The 15,597-nt window shown below is 49.0% G+C and overlaps 1 protein-coding gene across 1 annotated transcript; it reads right to left on the reverse strand.

The window, feature by feature from the left end:
• Positions 1-7,485: 7,485 nt before the first annotated feature.
• Positions 7,486-12,499, reverse strand: neff2 (neuronal intermediate filament family member 2; the record flags this gene model as incomplete). The annotated part of the gene is made up of 3 exons (XM_084181932.1): positions 7,486-7,537; positions 9,334-9,458; positions 11,477-12,499. 3 exons carry the CDS (start codon positions 12,497-12,499, stop codon positions 7,486-7,488), a joined length of 1,200 nt encoding a protein of 399 aa, XP_084038058.1.
• Between the last annotated feature and the right edge of the window lie 3,098 nt (positions 12,500-15,597).

Consider the following 15,597-nt stretch of genomic DNA (forward strand, 5'->3'; position numbering starts at 1 on the left):
TTAAATGGAAGAAGTTTGGAACCACCAAGACTCTTCCTAGAGCTGGCCGCCCGGCCAAACTGAGCAATCGGGGGAGAAGGGCCTTGGTCAGGGAGGTGACCAAGAACCCGATGGTCTCTCTGACAGAGCTACAGAGTTCCTCTGTTGAGATGCTAGAACCTTCCAGAAGGACAACCATCTCTGCAGCACTCCATCAATCAGGCTTTTATGGTAGAGTGGCCAGATGGAAGCCACTCCTCAGTAAAAGGCACGACAGCCTGCTTGGAGTTTGCCAAAAGGCACCTAAAGGACTCTCAGATCATGAGAAACAAGATTCTCTGGTCTGATGAAACCAAGATTGAAATCTTTGGCCTGAATTCCAAGCGTCATGTCTGGAGGAAACCTGGCACCATCCCTACGGTGAAGCATTTATTTTTATTTTTTATTTAACCTTTATTTAACCATGTAAGCCAGTTGAGAACAAGTTCTCATTTACAACTGCGACCTGGCCAAGATAAAGCAAAGCAGTGCGATTAAAAACAACAACACAGAGTTACATATGGGGTAAACAAAACATAAAGTCAAAAATACAACAGAAAATATATATACAGTGTGTGCAAATGTAGCAAGGTATGGAGGTAAGGCAATAAATAGGCTATAGGGCAAAATAATTACAATTAGTTTTAACACTAGAATGTTAGATGTGCAAAAGATGATGTGCAAATAGAGATACTGGGGTGCAAATTAGCAAAATAAATAACAATATGGGGATGAGGTAGTTGGGTGGGCTAATTTCAGAAAGGCTGTGTACAGGTGCAGTGATCGGTAAGCTGCTCTGACAACTGACGCTTAAAGTTAGTGAGGGAGATAAGAGTCTCCAGCTTCAGAGATTTTTGCAGTTCGTTCCAGTCATTGGCAGCAGAGAACTGGAAGGAATGGCGGCCAAAGGAGGTGTTGGCTTTGGGGATGACCAGTGAGATATATCTGCTGGAGCGCATACTACGGGTGGGTGTTGCTATGGTGACCAGTGAGCTAAGATAAGACAGGGATTTGCCTAGCAGTGATTTATAGATGACCTGGAGCCAGTGGGTTTGGCGACGAATATGTAGTGAGGGCCAGCCAACAAGAGCGTACAGGTCACAATGGTGGGTAGTATATGGGGCTTTGGTGACAAAACGGATGGCACTGTGATAGACTACATCCAATTTGCTGAGTAGAGTGTTGGAGGCTATTTTGTAAATGACATCACCGAAATCAAGGATCGGTAGGATAGTCAGTTTTACGAGGGCATGTTTGGCAGCATGAGTGAAGGAGGCTTTGTTGCGAAATAGGAAGCCGATTCTAGATCTAACTTTTGATTGGAGATGCTTAATGTGAGTCTGGAAGGAGAGTTTACAGTCTAACCAGACACCTAGGTATTTGTAGTTGTCCACATACTCTAGGTCAGACCCGCCGAGAGTAGTGATTCTAGTCGGGTGGGCGGGTGCAAGCAGCGTTCGGTTGAAGAGCATGCATTTAGTTTTACTAGTGTTTAAGAGCAGTTGGAGGCTACGGAAGGAGTGTTGTATGGCATTGAAGCTCATTTGGAGGTTTGTTAACGCAGTGTCCAATGAAGGGCCAGATGTATACAAAATGGTGTCGTCCGCATAGAGGTGGATCCGAGCGTCACCAGCAGCAAGAGCGACATCATTGATATACACAGAGAATAGAGTCGGCCCGAGAATTTAACCCTGTGGCACCCCCTTAGAGACTGCCATAGGTCCAGACAACAGGCCCTCTGATTTGACACATTGAACTCTATCTGAGAAGTAGTTGGTGAACCAGGCGAGGCAGTCATTAGAGAAACCAAGGCTATTTAGTCTGCCGATAAGAATGCGGTGGTTGACAGAGTCGAAAACCTTGGCCAGTTCGATGAAGACGGCTGCACAGTACTGTCTATTATCGATTGCGGTTATAATATCGTTTAGGACCTTGAGCGTGGCTGAGGTGCACCCATGACCAGCTCGGAAACCGGATTGCATAGCGGAGAAGGTACGGTGGGATTCGAAATGGTCGGTGATCTGTTTGTTAACTTGGCTTTCAAATACTTTTGAAAGGCAGGGCAGGATGGATATAGGTCTGTAACAGTTTGGATCTAGAGTGTCACCCTCTTTTGAAGAGGGGGATGACCACGGCAGCTTTCCAATCTCTGGGGATCTCAGACGATACGAAAGAGAGGTTGAACAGGCTAGTAATAGGGGTTGCGACAATTTCGGCTGCTAATTTTAAAAAGAAAGGGTCCAGATTGTCTAGCCTTAAAGAACTGGTCTTCTAGTGTGTTGGGTACAGAGAAAAAAAGGGGCAGGTTTTCGGGCGTTGTAGAATAGATTCAGGGCATTATGTACAGACAAGGATATGGAAGGATATGAGTACAGTGGAGGTAAACCTAAGCGTTGGGTAACGATGAAAGAGATAGCATCACTGGAGGCACCGATTGAGTCGGTCTCCGCGTGTATGGGGGGTGGGACAAAAGAGCTATCTAAGGTAGGTTTAGCTGGGCTGGGGGATCTACAGTGAAATAGTACAATAAGAAATAAGTGAAACAGCAATAAGCAAGGCATATTGACATGGGAGAGAGGCATACAGCAATCACAGGTGTTATTTGAGAGCTAAGACAACAGCTGGTAATGGCGACACAGTTTGGGCTGAGGCTAAACATAAACAGGATGAGGTACCGTAAAAAGGAACAGTCCAGCAGACATCAGCTGTATAGCTGAGTTATCATAAGGTCCGGTGAACAGCAATAGGAGAGTTCTGAGGTAGTTTGGGGGCTGCTAAAGCACTAGCGAGCAAGAGGCCATGGCTAGCGTGTGCTAGCGGGCCGGGGCTAGCAGATGGAACTTCGTGGTCGACGTCGTAACGGGAAGCCTGTTGTAACCACATCAGACGATTTCGTCGGCAGACCAGTCGTGTTGGATCGGCGGGGCTCCATGTCGACACTAGGAGGTCCCGTCCGGTTGACAAGGAGGTAGATAGCCGGGAGATGGGCCTGGCTCAAGGCTAACTCAGGGCTGATTAGCCAACCACAAAACGTCCATTTGGTTGCAGCTAGCTAGTAGCGATGAAGCATGGTGGTGGCAGCATCAAGCTTTGGGGAAAGTTTTCAGCGGCAGGGACTGGGAGACTAGTCAGGATTGAGGGAAAGATGAACGGCGCGAAGTACAGAGAGATCCTTGATGAAAACCTGCTCCAGAGCGCTCAGGACCTCAGACTGGGGCGAAGGTTCACCTTCCAACAGGACAAAAACCCTAAGCACACAGCCTAGACAATGTAGGAGTGGCTTCGGGACTAGTGTCTGAATGTCCTTGAGTGGCCCAGCCAGAGCCCGGACTTGAACCCGATCTAACATCTCTCGAGAGACCTGAAAATAGCTGTGCAGCGACGCTCCCCATCCAACCTGACAGAACTTGAGAGGATCTGCAGAGAAGAATGGGAGAAACTCCCCAAATACAGGTGTGCCAAGCTTGTAGCGTCATACCCAAGAAGACTCGAGGCTGTAATCGCTGCCAAAGGTGCTTCAACAAAGTACTGAGTAAAGGGTCTGAATACTTATGTAAATGTATGTTCCACAGTTATTGTGAATGGGATCCTAGGATATGTTTGCTATTTAAAAATAGCCTGTTTTATCTTTGTAGATGATCTCACTGTTTTCATAGTAGCTGGATATAGTGGTGTAAAGTGCTATACATATGGTTTGATTTGCAGTGAACATTGCTGCTGTGAGGTACATGAGCACAGCATTACATTTGTAATATTGGGAGGTCATAAACGGGTCATATTTTGGTTGAATTATAAGATAGAACAATAAGGTTATAAGGACATCAGAAATAAGACGTCTTGGGCAGGTCGGATTCTGGTTGTATATGGAAGTCATATTGATGTCTAAAAAAAAGTATAAAAACCAACAAAAAAAACATTCAGAATCAACCTGCTGTGTCTGCTGGGTTGTGTTTGATTAGGAGTTGCAGATATTTTCTCCCTCCCTCTCTCCCTCCCTCCCTCCCTCCCTCTCTCCCTGATAGAATCCTGCTGACACAACAACGCGGCACCAAGCCGCCAACACATTGCATTTTCACACGGCTGCCTGCCAGGAACAGGGATTTGTGGGATATGCTGCAGTGCTGCTCTTTGTCTGACCCATATGTAAGGTTGTGTGTGCACTGTCTACCTATACTGTAATTAACATGCAGTCTATGCTCACGCAACATTATATCTCCCCGGATCAGTAGAGGAAGTCGGATTCTGAGGAAGAATATCTCTTCTACTTTACTAGGTCACCTGTACTGTTATCTGTAGCCTACACATCACAGCTCCCCGGTTGGAGCTCTGTAGCCTACACATCACAGCTCCCCGGTTGGAGCTCTGTAGCCTACACATCACAGCTCCCCGGTTGGAGCTCTGTAGCCTACACATCACAGCTCCCCGGTTGGAGCTCTGTAGCCTACACATCACAGCTCCCCGGTTGGAGCTCTGTAGCCTACACATCACAGCTCCCCGGTTGGAGCTCTGTAGCCTACACATCACAGCTCCCCGGTTGGAGCTCTGTAGCCTACACATCACAGCTCCCCGGTTGGAGCTCTGTAGCCTACACATCACAGCTCCCCGGTTGGAGCTCTGTAGCCTACACATCACAGCTCCCCGGTTGGAGCTCTGTAGCCTACACATCACAGCTCCCCGGTTGGAGCTCTGTAGCCTACACATCACAGCTCCCCGGTTGGAGCTCTGTAGCCTACACATCACAGCTCCCCGGTTGGAGCTCTGTAGCCTACACATCACAGCTCCCCGGTTGGAGCTCTGTAGCCTCATAGGGTCAAGGGTCACTATCAGAGGAAGGCAGGAAGCAGCTCTTCTACTTGAGTAATAAATAGGTCACCAAAGCCTACTAGAGACATGCTTTTGTTTGAACTGACACTAGAATAATTCAATCACATTATTTAAAAAAATGCAAAAATCTATGCAATCATTTGCAGTTCAGTTATGTAATTTTTATTCAGCAAGTTGCTGGCCCTTACAGGTATACCAATCATACAGTATAAGGTTCAGACTTGGGATAGTATCTCAGATCTAAAGCACCGTTCAGATCTAGGATCGGTCGGCATACATATGCACAGCAAAGAGCTTGAGTTACCAGGCTAGATACTTCTGTTACCAGGCTAGATACTTCTGTTACCAGGCTAGATACTTCTGTTACCAGGCTAGATACTTCTGTTACCAGGCTAGATACTTCTGTTACCAGGCTAGATACTTCTGTTACCAGGCAGAAGTTATTCTTCAGTTGTTTTACTGTTTACTTGTAGCTTGTAGGTTCAGATCAGCCTGAAATCCAGACCTGTTTCGTGCTAACATTCCACTCCTTGTACTCCGTGTCATATGCCAAACATGTTTGGTATGACAAGGAGCGGCAAGGAGTGGAACGTTAGCACAAACAGACTGGTGCCCAGGCTAGGTTCGGAAGGCCTTACAGAACAGAAAAGGGCTAACAGAAGCTAACAGACTGGTACCCAGGCTAGGTTCGGAAGGCCTTACAGAACAGAAAAGGGCTAACAGAAGCTAACAGAGCTATTTCTCTAAGATCACAGGGAGAAACCAGTAACTAAGCTTTAATAATGCAGTCTTCCATGACATTTCCTTACCCACAGCTTCCCATACATACGGCAAGAAACCGGTTGGCTTAGTATTTATGTTTCATGAACAACATGCCAAAACGAATCATTGTCTTATCTTCACCTGACTGAAGCTTGTGGTAACTTGATAAGAGGATGGAAATATAATGGAAGAGTAACGGAGAAGGAAAGGTCAATAAACTTTAAGGTTACTGTTCCACTGGCTACGGCTACGGAACCAGGGGTACTGATCAGGTCAGGATCAATATCCTGTTGATAGAGCTCCACATCAATATGTTCCTAATCAATATGCCACAACAGGTTTCTAGTGGTATGAGAACAACACAGATACAATCCAACCATCCAAACCTAAATAACATTTTAATAAAGTCCTCCTTTACAAACAATTGGTCAAATGTTTGCACAATGGGGGATAGTCAAATCAAACGCTGAGCCTGATGCTGGGATATCATGGTGGCATGGAGGCACATAATGATCTGGGACCAGGCTAACGGAGGGGGAACTCTAGCAGGAGGATATTGCTCACAGGCTTAGCTGTATGAGCTAATGCAGCGCAGTCTATCTCTCAGCAGTCTTCTGCCTGGCGGCCATTTTGTTGATGTATGACGTCACAACATCAGTGTGGAGAAGAAGGGGGACCTCTTGTGTAGAACAAGGGCACATCTGTCTTCGTGGTGGACCTCTTGTGTAGAACAAGGGCACATCTGTCTTCGGAAGGATGACGTTTAGGATGCTTAGGGGGGCTGTTCAAGATTAGGGTGGCACTAGATTAGGGTGGTACTAGATTAGGGTGGAACTAGATTAGGGTGGTACTAGATTAGGGTGGCACTAGATTAGGGTGGCACTAGATTAGGGTGGAACTAGATTAGGGTGGAACTAGATTAGGGTGGTACTAGATTAGGGTGGTACTGCGGGGATGAGTTGTGGGGTGGTATGGGGGAGGGAGGTATTGGGTTTAGGTAAGGGTGGTATGGGGGAGGGAGGTATGGGGTTTAGGTAAGGGTGGGGTGGGGTGGTATGGGGGAGGGAGGTATTGGGTTTAGGTTTAGGGTGGGGTGGGGTTTAGGTAAAGGTGGGGTGGGGTGGTATGGGGGAGGGAGGTATTGGGTTTAGGTAAGGGTGGGGTGGGGTGGTATGGGGGAGGGAGGTATTGGGTTTAGGTAAGGGTGGTGTGGTGTGAGGTTTAGGTAAGGGTGGGGTGGGGTGTTGTTTAGGTAAGGGTGGGGTGGGGTGGGGTGGGGTTTAGGTAAGGGTGGGGTGGGGTGGGGTTTAGGTAAGGGTGGGGTGGGGTGGGGTTTAGGTAAGGGTGGGGTGGGGTGGGGTTTAGGTAAGGGTGGGGTGGGGTGGAGTTTAGGTAAGGGTAGGTGGGGTGGGGTGGTATGGGGTTTAGGTAAGGGTGGGGTGGGGTTTAGGTAAGGGTGGGGTGGGGTGGGGTTTAGGTAAGGGTGGGGTGGGGTGGGGTTTAGGTAAGGGTGGGGTGGGGTGGGGTGGGGTTTAGGTAAGGGTGGGGTGGGGTGGGGTTTAGGTAAGGGTGGGGTGGGGTGGGGTGGGGTGGGGTTTAGGTAAGGGTGGGGTAGGGTGGAGTTTAGGTAAGGGTGGGGTGGGGTGGAGTTTAGGTAAGGGTAGGTGGGGTGGGGTGGTATGGGGTTTAGGTAAGGGTGGGGTGGGGTGGAGTTTAGGTAAGGGTAGGGTGGGTTGGGGTGGGGTTTAGGTAAGGGTGGGGTGGGGTGGGGTTTAGGTAAGGGTAGGGTGGGGTGGGGTTTAGGTAAGGGTGGGGTGGTATTGGGTATAGGGTATTGAGATATTGGGGTTCAGGGTTATTGGGGTTTAGGTTGAAGAGGTTTTAGTTCAGGGCAGAGAAGGTCAGCCTGAACTCTTCTCCCTCCAGGAGTTTCCTGTGAAGAAAATGTATATTCATGTGTTGATCATGTCAAGTATATTCATGTGTCGGTCATATCAATGTGCCGGTCATATCAATGTGTTGGTCATATCAAGTACAATACATTACCAAAAGTATGTGGACACCTGCTTGACGAACATCTCATTCCAAAATCATGGGCATTAATATGCTATAACACCCTCCACTCTTCTGGGAAGGCTTTCCACTAGATGTTGGAACATTGCTGCGGGGGACTTCCATTCAGCCACAAGAGCATTAGTGAGGTCGGGCACTGATGTTGGGCGATTAGGCCTGGCTCGCAGTCGGCATTCCAATTCAGCCCAAAGATGTTCGATGGGGTTGAGGTCAGGGCTCTGTGTAGGCCAGTCAAGTTCTTCCAGACCAATCTAGACAAAAGATTTATGTATGGACCTCGCTTTGTGCACGGGGGCATTGTCATGCTGAAACAGGAAAGGGCCTTCCCCAAACTGTTGCCACAAAGTCGGAAGCGCAGAATCGTCTAGAATGTCATTGTACACTGTAGCGTTAAGATTTCCCTTCACTGAAACTAAGGGGCCTAGCCCGAACCATGTAAAACAGCCCCAGACCTCCTCCACTAAACTTTACAGTTGGCACTAAACATTCGGGCAGGTAGCATTCTTCTGGCATCCGCCAAACCCAAATTTGTCCGTCGGACTGCCAGATGGTGAAGCGTGATTCATCACTCCAGAGAACGTGTTTCCACTGCTCCAGAGTCCAATGGTGGCGAGCTTTACACCACTCCAGCCGACGCTTGGCATTGCACATGGTGATCTTAGGCTTGTGTGTGGCTGCTCGGCCATGGAAACCCATTTCATGAAGCTCCCGACGAACAGTTATTGTGCTGAGGTTGCTTCCAGAGGCAGTTTGGAACTCGGTAGTGAGTGTTGCAACCGAGGACATACGATTTTTACGTGTTACGCGCTTCAGCACTCGGCAGTCCCGTTCTGTGAGCTTGTGTGGCCTACCACTTCGCGGCTGAGCCGTTGTTGCTCCTAGATGTTTCCACATCACAATAACAGCACTTGACGAACTGACTTGTTGGAAAGGTGGCATCCTATGACAGTGCCAAGTTGAAAGTCACTGAGTTCTTCAGTAAGGCCATTCTACTGCCAATGTTTGTCTATGGAGATTGCATGGCGGTGTGCTTGATTTTATACACCTGTCAGCAATGGGTGTGACTGAAATAGCCGAATCCAATAATTTGAAGGGGTGTCCACATACTTTTGTTTATATACATTTTACATTTTAGTCATTTAGCAGACGCTCTTATCCAACACATTGATATGACCAACACATGAATATACAATATACTGTATATATAGTCCCCTGTAGCTCAGTTGGTAGAGCATGGCGCTTGCAACACCAGGGTTGTGGGTTCGTTTCCCACGGGGGGCCAGTATGAAAATGTATGCACTCATTGCAAGCGCCATGCTCTACCAACTGAGCTACAGGGGACTATATATACAGTATATTGTATATTCATGTGTTGGTCATATCAAACACAAGCGGTTGTAGATCCAGGTTGATATGTTTGACAGTAAGCATTTCATTGTGCTGTGTATTCCTCGCTGTATTCTGTGCGTATGACAAATTAACTTTGATTTCATTCGAAAGTGGCTGAGCCATGGTTAAGGTCACCTGTATGCAGCTATCTCTATGTCCAGAGCCATGGTTAAGGTTACCTGTATGCAGCTATCTCTATGTCCAGAGCCATGGTTAAGGTTACCTGTATGCAGCTATCTCTATGTCCAGAGCCATGGTTAAGGTTACCTGTATGCAGCTATCTCAATGTCCAGAGCCATTTTGACATTGAGAAGGTCCTGGTACTCCCTGAGGTAGCGAGCCATCTCCTGCTTAGCCTCGTTTATGTCGCTCTCCAGATCGTTTATCCTCACCTGAAACAAACAGACCATTTATCCTGAAACAAACAGACCATTTATCCTGAAACAAACAGACCATTTATCCTGAAACAGACCATGTATCCTCACCTGAAACAAACAGACCATTTATCCTGAAACAAACAGACCATTTATCCTGAAACAAACAGACCATTTATCCTGAAACAAACAGACCATTTATCCTGAAACAAACAGACCATTTATCCTGAAACAGACCATGTATCCTCACCTGAAACAAACAGACCATTTATCCTGAAACAAACAGACCATTTATCCTCACCTGAAACAATAACATCACATTTAAAAAATCAAGGCCATAAAACAGCAAGGTCTGTGCCCCAAATTGCACTCTAGCTGTTCCCTATATGGTGTTCCCTATATAGTGTTCCCTATGCGCCCTGGTCAAAAGTAGTGCACTATATTGGAAATAGTGTGCAATTGAGACGCAGACCAGGTCTTTATTATTCTAAATATAGAAACAGTGAAATGACATATTCAGCTGAATAACAGATTTGGTGTGACCTTCCTCTGTCATTTTGTCTCCTTATGGAGCGGTGCATGAATACTGACAAACCTTGCAGATTGCAGACTATCTCCTCTGCACAATGAGCATGACATGCATCTCTGGCTTGGCTCCCTGCACAAACTGATTGCCTCTATTAGTACTTAGGAGAGAGAGGAGGAGGTGGGGAGGAGTGGAGAGGTGGGGGGGAAGAGAGGACAGGTGGGGGAAGAGAGGAGAGGAGAGGTGGGAGAGGAGAGGAGAGGAGAGGTGGGGGGGAGGAGAGGAGAGGAGAGGAGAGGAGAGGTGGGGGGGAGGAGAGGAGAGGAGAGGAGAGGTGGGGTAGGAGAGGAGAGGAGAGGAGAGGAGAGGTGGGGTAGGAGAGGAGAGGTGGGGTGGAGGAGAGGAGAGGAGGGGGGGAAGAGAGGAGAGGAGAGGTGGGGTAAGAGAGGAGAGGTGGGGGGTAAGAGAGGAGAGGTGGGGGGGAGGAGAGGACGGGGGGGAAGGGAGGAGAGGTGGGGGGGGGGAGGGAGGAGAGGTGGGGGGGAGGAGAGGACGGGGGGAAGGAAGGAGAGGACGGGGGGAAGAGAGGAGAGGAGAGGTGGGGGGGAGGAGAGGAGAGGAGAGGTGGGGAAAGAGAGGAGGTGGGGGAGGAGAGGAGGTGGGGAGGGGAGGAGAGGAGAGGAGAGTAGAGATGGGGGGAGTGGAGGAGAGGAGGTGGGGAGGGGAGGAGAGGAGAGTAGAGATGGGGGGAGTGGAGGAGAGGAGGGGGGAGGGGAGGAGAGGTAGGGAGAGGAGAGGAGAGGAGAGGAGAGGTAGGGAGGGGAGGAGAGGAGGGGAGGAGAGGTAGGGAGAGGAGAGGAGAGGTGGGTTGGGGAAGGCTGGTGCAGTGAAACACTTTCCATATAGGGAACAAAGCAGTTTTGTCATAGCAGCATCAGAGTCGCTACTCTCTGTGCTCCAAGGGCAAAATGTAGCCTACTACTGCTCTTCAGCATACATATCAACAAGGTTCTATACCTCTTCCCCCTGGTTCTATACCTCTTCCCCCTGGTTCTATACCTCTCCCCCCTGGTTCTATACCTCTTCCCCCTGGTTCTATACCTCTCCCCCCTGGTTCTATACCTCTCCCCCCTGGTTCTATACCTCTCCCCCCTGGTTCTATACCTCTTCCCCCTGGTTCTATACCTCTTCCCCCTGGTTCTATACCTCTTCCCCCTGGTTCTATACCTCTTCCCCCTGGTTCTACACCTCTTCCCCTTGGTTTTGTACCTATTTCCTTGGTTCTGATTGATTGAGTGGTTCTATACCTTTTCCCCCTGGTTCTATACCTATTTCCCTGGTTCTGAATGATTGAGTGGTTCTGTACCTGGTACTTGGTGACCTCTTTCCCCTGGTTCTGTACCTGGTACTTGGTGACCTCTTTCCCCTGGTTCTGTACCTGGTACTTGGTGACCTCTTTCCCCTGGTTCTGTACCTGGTACTTGGTGACCTCTTTCCCCTGGTTCTGTACCTGGTACTTGGTGACCTCTTTCCCCTGGTGCTCCTCCAGCTCCTCCAGCTGTTTGTTCAGCGACTCGATGACGTTCCGCAGGGCCTCGATCTCAGAGGAGCGTGATTGGAGCAGCCGGCGGTATTCCATGGTCTCCTCCCGGATGGAGCGCACCGCCTCGTTGTTCTTCGATGCCATCTCCGCCACTGACTCAAACTTCCCCCGGTACCAGTCCTCGGCCGCCTGCATGTTCTTATTGGCCAGCCGCTCGTACTGCGCCCGGATCTCCCTGAGTGCCGCCGACAGATCTGGCCTGCTCACCTCCACGTCAACGCACACGTTAGCCGCTGCTACCTGGGCCTGCAGCTCCGCCTGCTCCTCCACAAACACCTTCTTCAGGAAGCACATCTCCTCATCCAGGGAGACCACGCTGGCCTCTGCGTCGCAGTTAGACAGCACGGCCCGCCCCACCTCTTCCCGGGCCCTCTGCAGGGCCTCCTCCGCATCCGCGCGGCACCGCGCCTCCTCCTCGTAGCGCTCCTTCAGCTGCCCATACACGTCCCTCAGGTAGTCCCTCTCTGCCTCCATGCGCATCTTATCTCCTGTCTTCTGGTCGATTGCAGCCCTGAGGCTCCGGGCTTCACCCTCGTAGAGCCCCTGAAGACGGGACGGGTCCCTCTGCCTCCTCCTGAGGGCCTCCAGCTCTGCCAGAAGGGCCCGCTGCTCCAGGTGCCTCACCTTGTCGATGTAGGTGGCGAAGCGGTCGTTGAGGCCCACCAGCTGCTCCTTCTCCTGGCTGCGGAGTCCCAGCAGCTCCGTGTTGAGGCTGGAGGCCTGGGCCAGGTCCATCCGTGCAGACGCATCCGGCAGAGAGGAAGAGGCCAGTGGACGCAGGGTCCGCTGCTTCCCAGCCGCCAGGCCCAGGGCTCGGGAGGAAGAGGAGGAGTAAAGAGAGGAGTACATGAAGGATTTGGTGGAGGGGAGAGAGGAGCCTCGGTAGTTGTCCCAAGTGCGGCGGTACGAGATGTAAGGATCGTAGCTCATGATGGATTTTTTGTTGTTTTGTTATTTTTTCGTGATTTTTTTGTTAATGTAGGATGTTTTTTTGTTTCAGAAGTGAATTTTTTTAAAGTCCCCCTTGTTCTGCAGACCATCGGTGAGGATGAGCGAGCGTCTTGCACTGCACCAGCTCAGTGACGCTGCAGAGCCCTCGTTTATATACAGCCAGCCAGCCCCCTCTCCTCCCCCGAACCCCCACCAGCTCAGTGACGCTGCAGAGCCCTCGTTTATATACAGCCAGCCAGCCCCCTCTCCTTCCCCGAACCCCCACCAGTGTCTGTGATGCATCAGGACTGTCATCACCACAGCGACCAATAGGATAGTGCTGCAGTAGGATCACAGGGAGGTTGGTATTCTGTCTCACACTCAGCACCATGAAGCAGAGGAGATGTGGAAGGGCAGGTTTTTACATTTGCTGTAATTAACATATTTTGAGAGAGAAGAGAGGGGAGAGGGAGAGGGAGAGGGAGAGAGAGAGAGAGAGAGAGAGAGAGACGGGTTGACCAAAACAATCTATATCTCGATAAATGTAAAAATAGTTTAGCCAATATCATGAATGTGTAAGTCAGGGTTCCCCAACTGGCGGACGAATTTGGTCCCCCGAGTTTACTGAGCCAAAAATAATTATGTTTTTGTGTGGAATTTTCATTGTTGGACATAATCGAACCCACTACCATGGCGTTACAAGCGCCGTGCTCTACCAGCTGAGCTACAGAGGACATGTTCCGGCCCCCCGATCATCCGCCGGCCCGCGGCTGAATCTAGATGATGATCCCTGGTGTTTTTAATACCATTATCAGAGGGGATCTTTATTTTGAAGGCCTACGGGAAAAAATGAACCACAAGTTATTAACTCACCAACATGGCTACTTCATAAAACAAATCTATGTTACATGCACACATTGTATTGTGATTTTATTACATAGTTGCTGTAAAACATTTGCACCGAAACTGTAACAGTAAGCAGTCGATTTTCATCGTTAATAAGTAGTCAGTTATTACCAGAAGTACCCCGGTAATCCGGCTTCTCGCCCGCCGTGGAGGCGTGCTGGTCGCAGCTGTCAGGGGGAGGAAGTCCCGCACCGACCCGAAGGCTAAGTCCAAAGAGGGGCGCATCAAAACACCACCTCCCGTAGATCCGATTGAGATGGTGGTCCTCTGGGAGAGGTGACCTGAGAGGGCGCTAAGGTAACCTACCCCATTCATAGACTCGAACTACCTTTAGCTAGGGATGTGACAAATGGACAATTTTGCTAAACGTTTAAACTGCATCCCCCCCCCCCCCCCCCCCGGTTTTCCCTTAAAACGATAAGAATAAAACTTTAAATTCCATATAAATGTGCAATGCTGAATAATGGTCCTATTACGTATGAATGACCGCTAGGGCCTGGCAATTCAGTTATATCTACCACAAGCCTTTACAGACAGAACGCAGCTACAGGAACAAGTCGATAGCAACAATTGGTGACTTTTCAGACAATTAAAAAAAGTGACAGCAGAATTCTGCTCCAACATAAAATATTCGGTATTTTTTTTCGATACAACAATAAACATCGCTGATTGATGTGCTGCTGTGTTGGTTTTAATGCCGTTTGTTATGGTATGGTAGCAAGATGCGTTTTATTTCTACTAAATATCTTGGCAAGTCACGGTATTTAACGTAAAGTACTTTTTTTTTAGGAGAGAGAGGTCTGCGCGCAGGTGCTCAAGATGATCTGATTGAGTTCTGGTCGCCTAGTGGTGAACGTTATTCTAGTTTCAGAAGCCTCATTCCTTTACAGACAAGTAAAATGCCCGTTCATATCTCCAGGGAAGGTTTCGTGTCGGTATTTACAAATCCGTAGTGTAGCTACCCTAACAGACTGCCATAGCCGAGCCACTTTCAAGGGGCCAGATTCCATTATGTCTGAAAAGGGTAATCGATAAAGGCTAACGGTAGCCCACTGTAATTTCATATTATGAGGCAGAAACGAAGAGTAGGTTACCCCGTGCTCACAAGACTGGCCCGAAGATACAGTACCTCTGTATCCCGGAGACATCGGTGCCATGAATATGCTAGGATATTCTACACGCAGCAGACCGAAGACTGAACACACACTGGCGTCATTAGTGAAGAGAAATAGCAGGCCAGGCCAGCGAGGGAGAGATAGAGAGGATGGGCAGGCCAGGGCAGCGAGGGAGGGCGAGAGAGAGAGGATGGGCAGGCCAGGCCAGCGAGGGAGGGCGAGAGAGAGAGGATGGGCAGGCCAGGCCAGCGAGAGAGAGGATGGGCAGGCCAGGCCAGCGAGGGAGGGAGGGAGAGAGAGAGAGGATGGGCAGGCCAGGCCAGCGAGAGAGAGAGAGGATGGGCAAGCCAGGCCAGCGAGGGAGAGACATTTGAAATGTCTTTATTCTTTTGGAACTTCTGAGTGTAATGTTTACTGTTCATATTTATTGTTTATTTCACTTTTCTTTACTATCTACTTCACTTGCTTTGGCAATGTTAACACACGTTTCCCATGCCAATAAAGCCCTTGAATTGAATTGAATTGAATTGAATTGAGAGAGGAGGGGCAGGCAGAAGCCTGCTCATATTGTTTTGGTAATCTGCATCTCGCAATGTCTTGTCTTGCATGCCTTGCAAATTCACCACAGGAGCCTAAAGTTCGCCTCTTCCTGTTTTATTAGAGTTACACAGGAGCCTAAAGTTCGCCTCTTCCTGTTTTATTAGAGTTACACAGGAGCCTAAAGTTCGCCTCTTCCTGTTTTATTAGAGTTACACAGGAGCCTAAAGTTCGCCTCTTCCTGTTTTATTAGAGTTACACAGGAGCCTAAAGTTCGCCTCTTCCTGTTTTATTAGAGTTACACAGGAGCCTAAAGTTTGCCTCTTCCTGTTTTATTAGAGTTACACAGGAGCCTAAAGTTCGCCTCTTCCTGTTTTATTAGAGTTACACAGGAGCCTAAAGTTCGCCTCTTCCTGTTTTATTAGAGTTACACAGGAGCCTAAAGTTTGCCTCTTCCTGTTTTATTAGAGTTACACAGGAGCCTAAAGTTCGCCTCTTCCTGTTTTATTAGAGTTACACAGGAGCCTAAAGTTCGCCTCT

This window comes from Coregonus lavaretus, assembly GCF_964263955.1.
Source record: "Coregonus lavaretus genome assembly, chromosome: 18".
In the NCBI taxonomy this organism is placed as follows: domain Eukaryota; kingdom Metazoa; phylum Chordata; class Actinopteri; order Salmoniformes; family Salmonidae; genus Coregonus; species Coregonus lavaretus.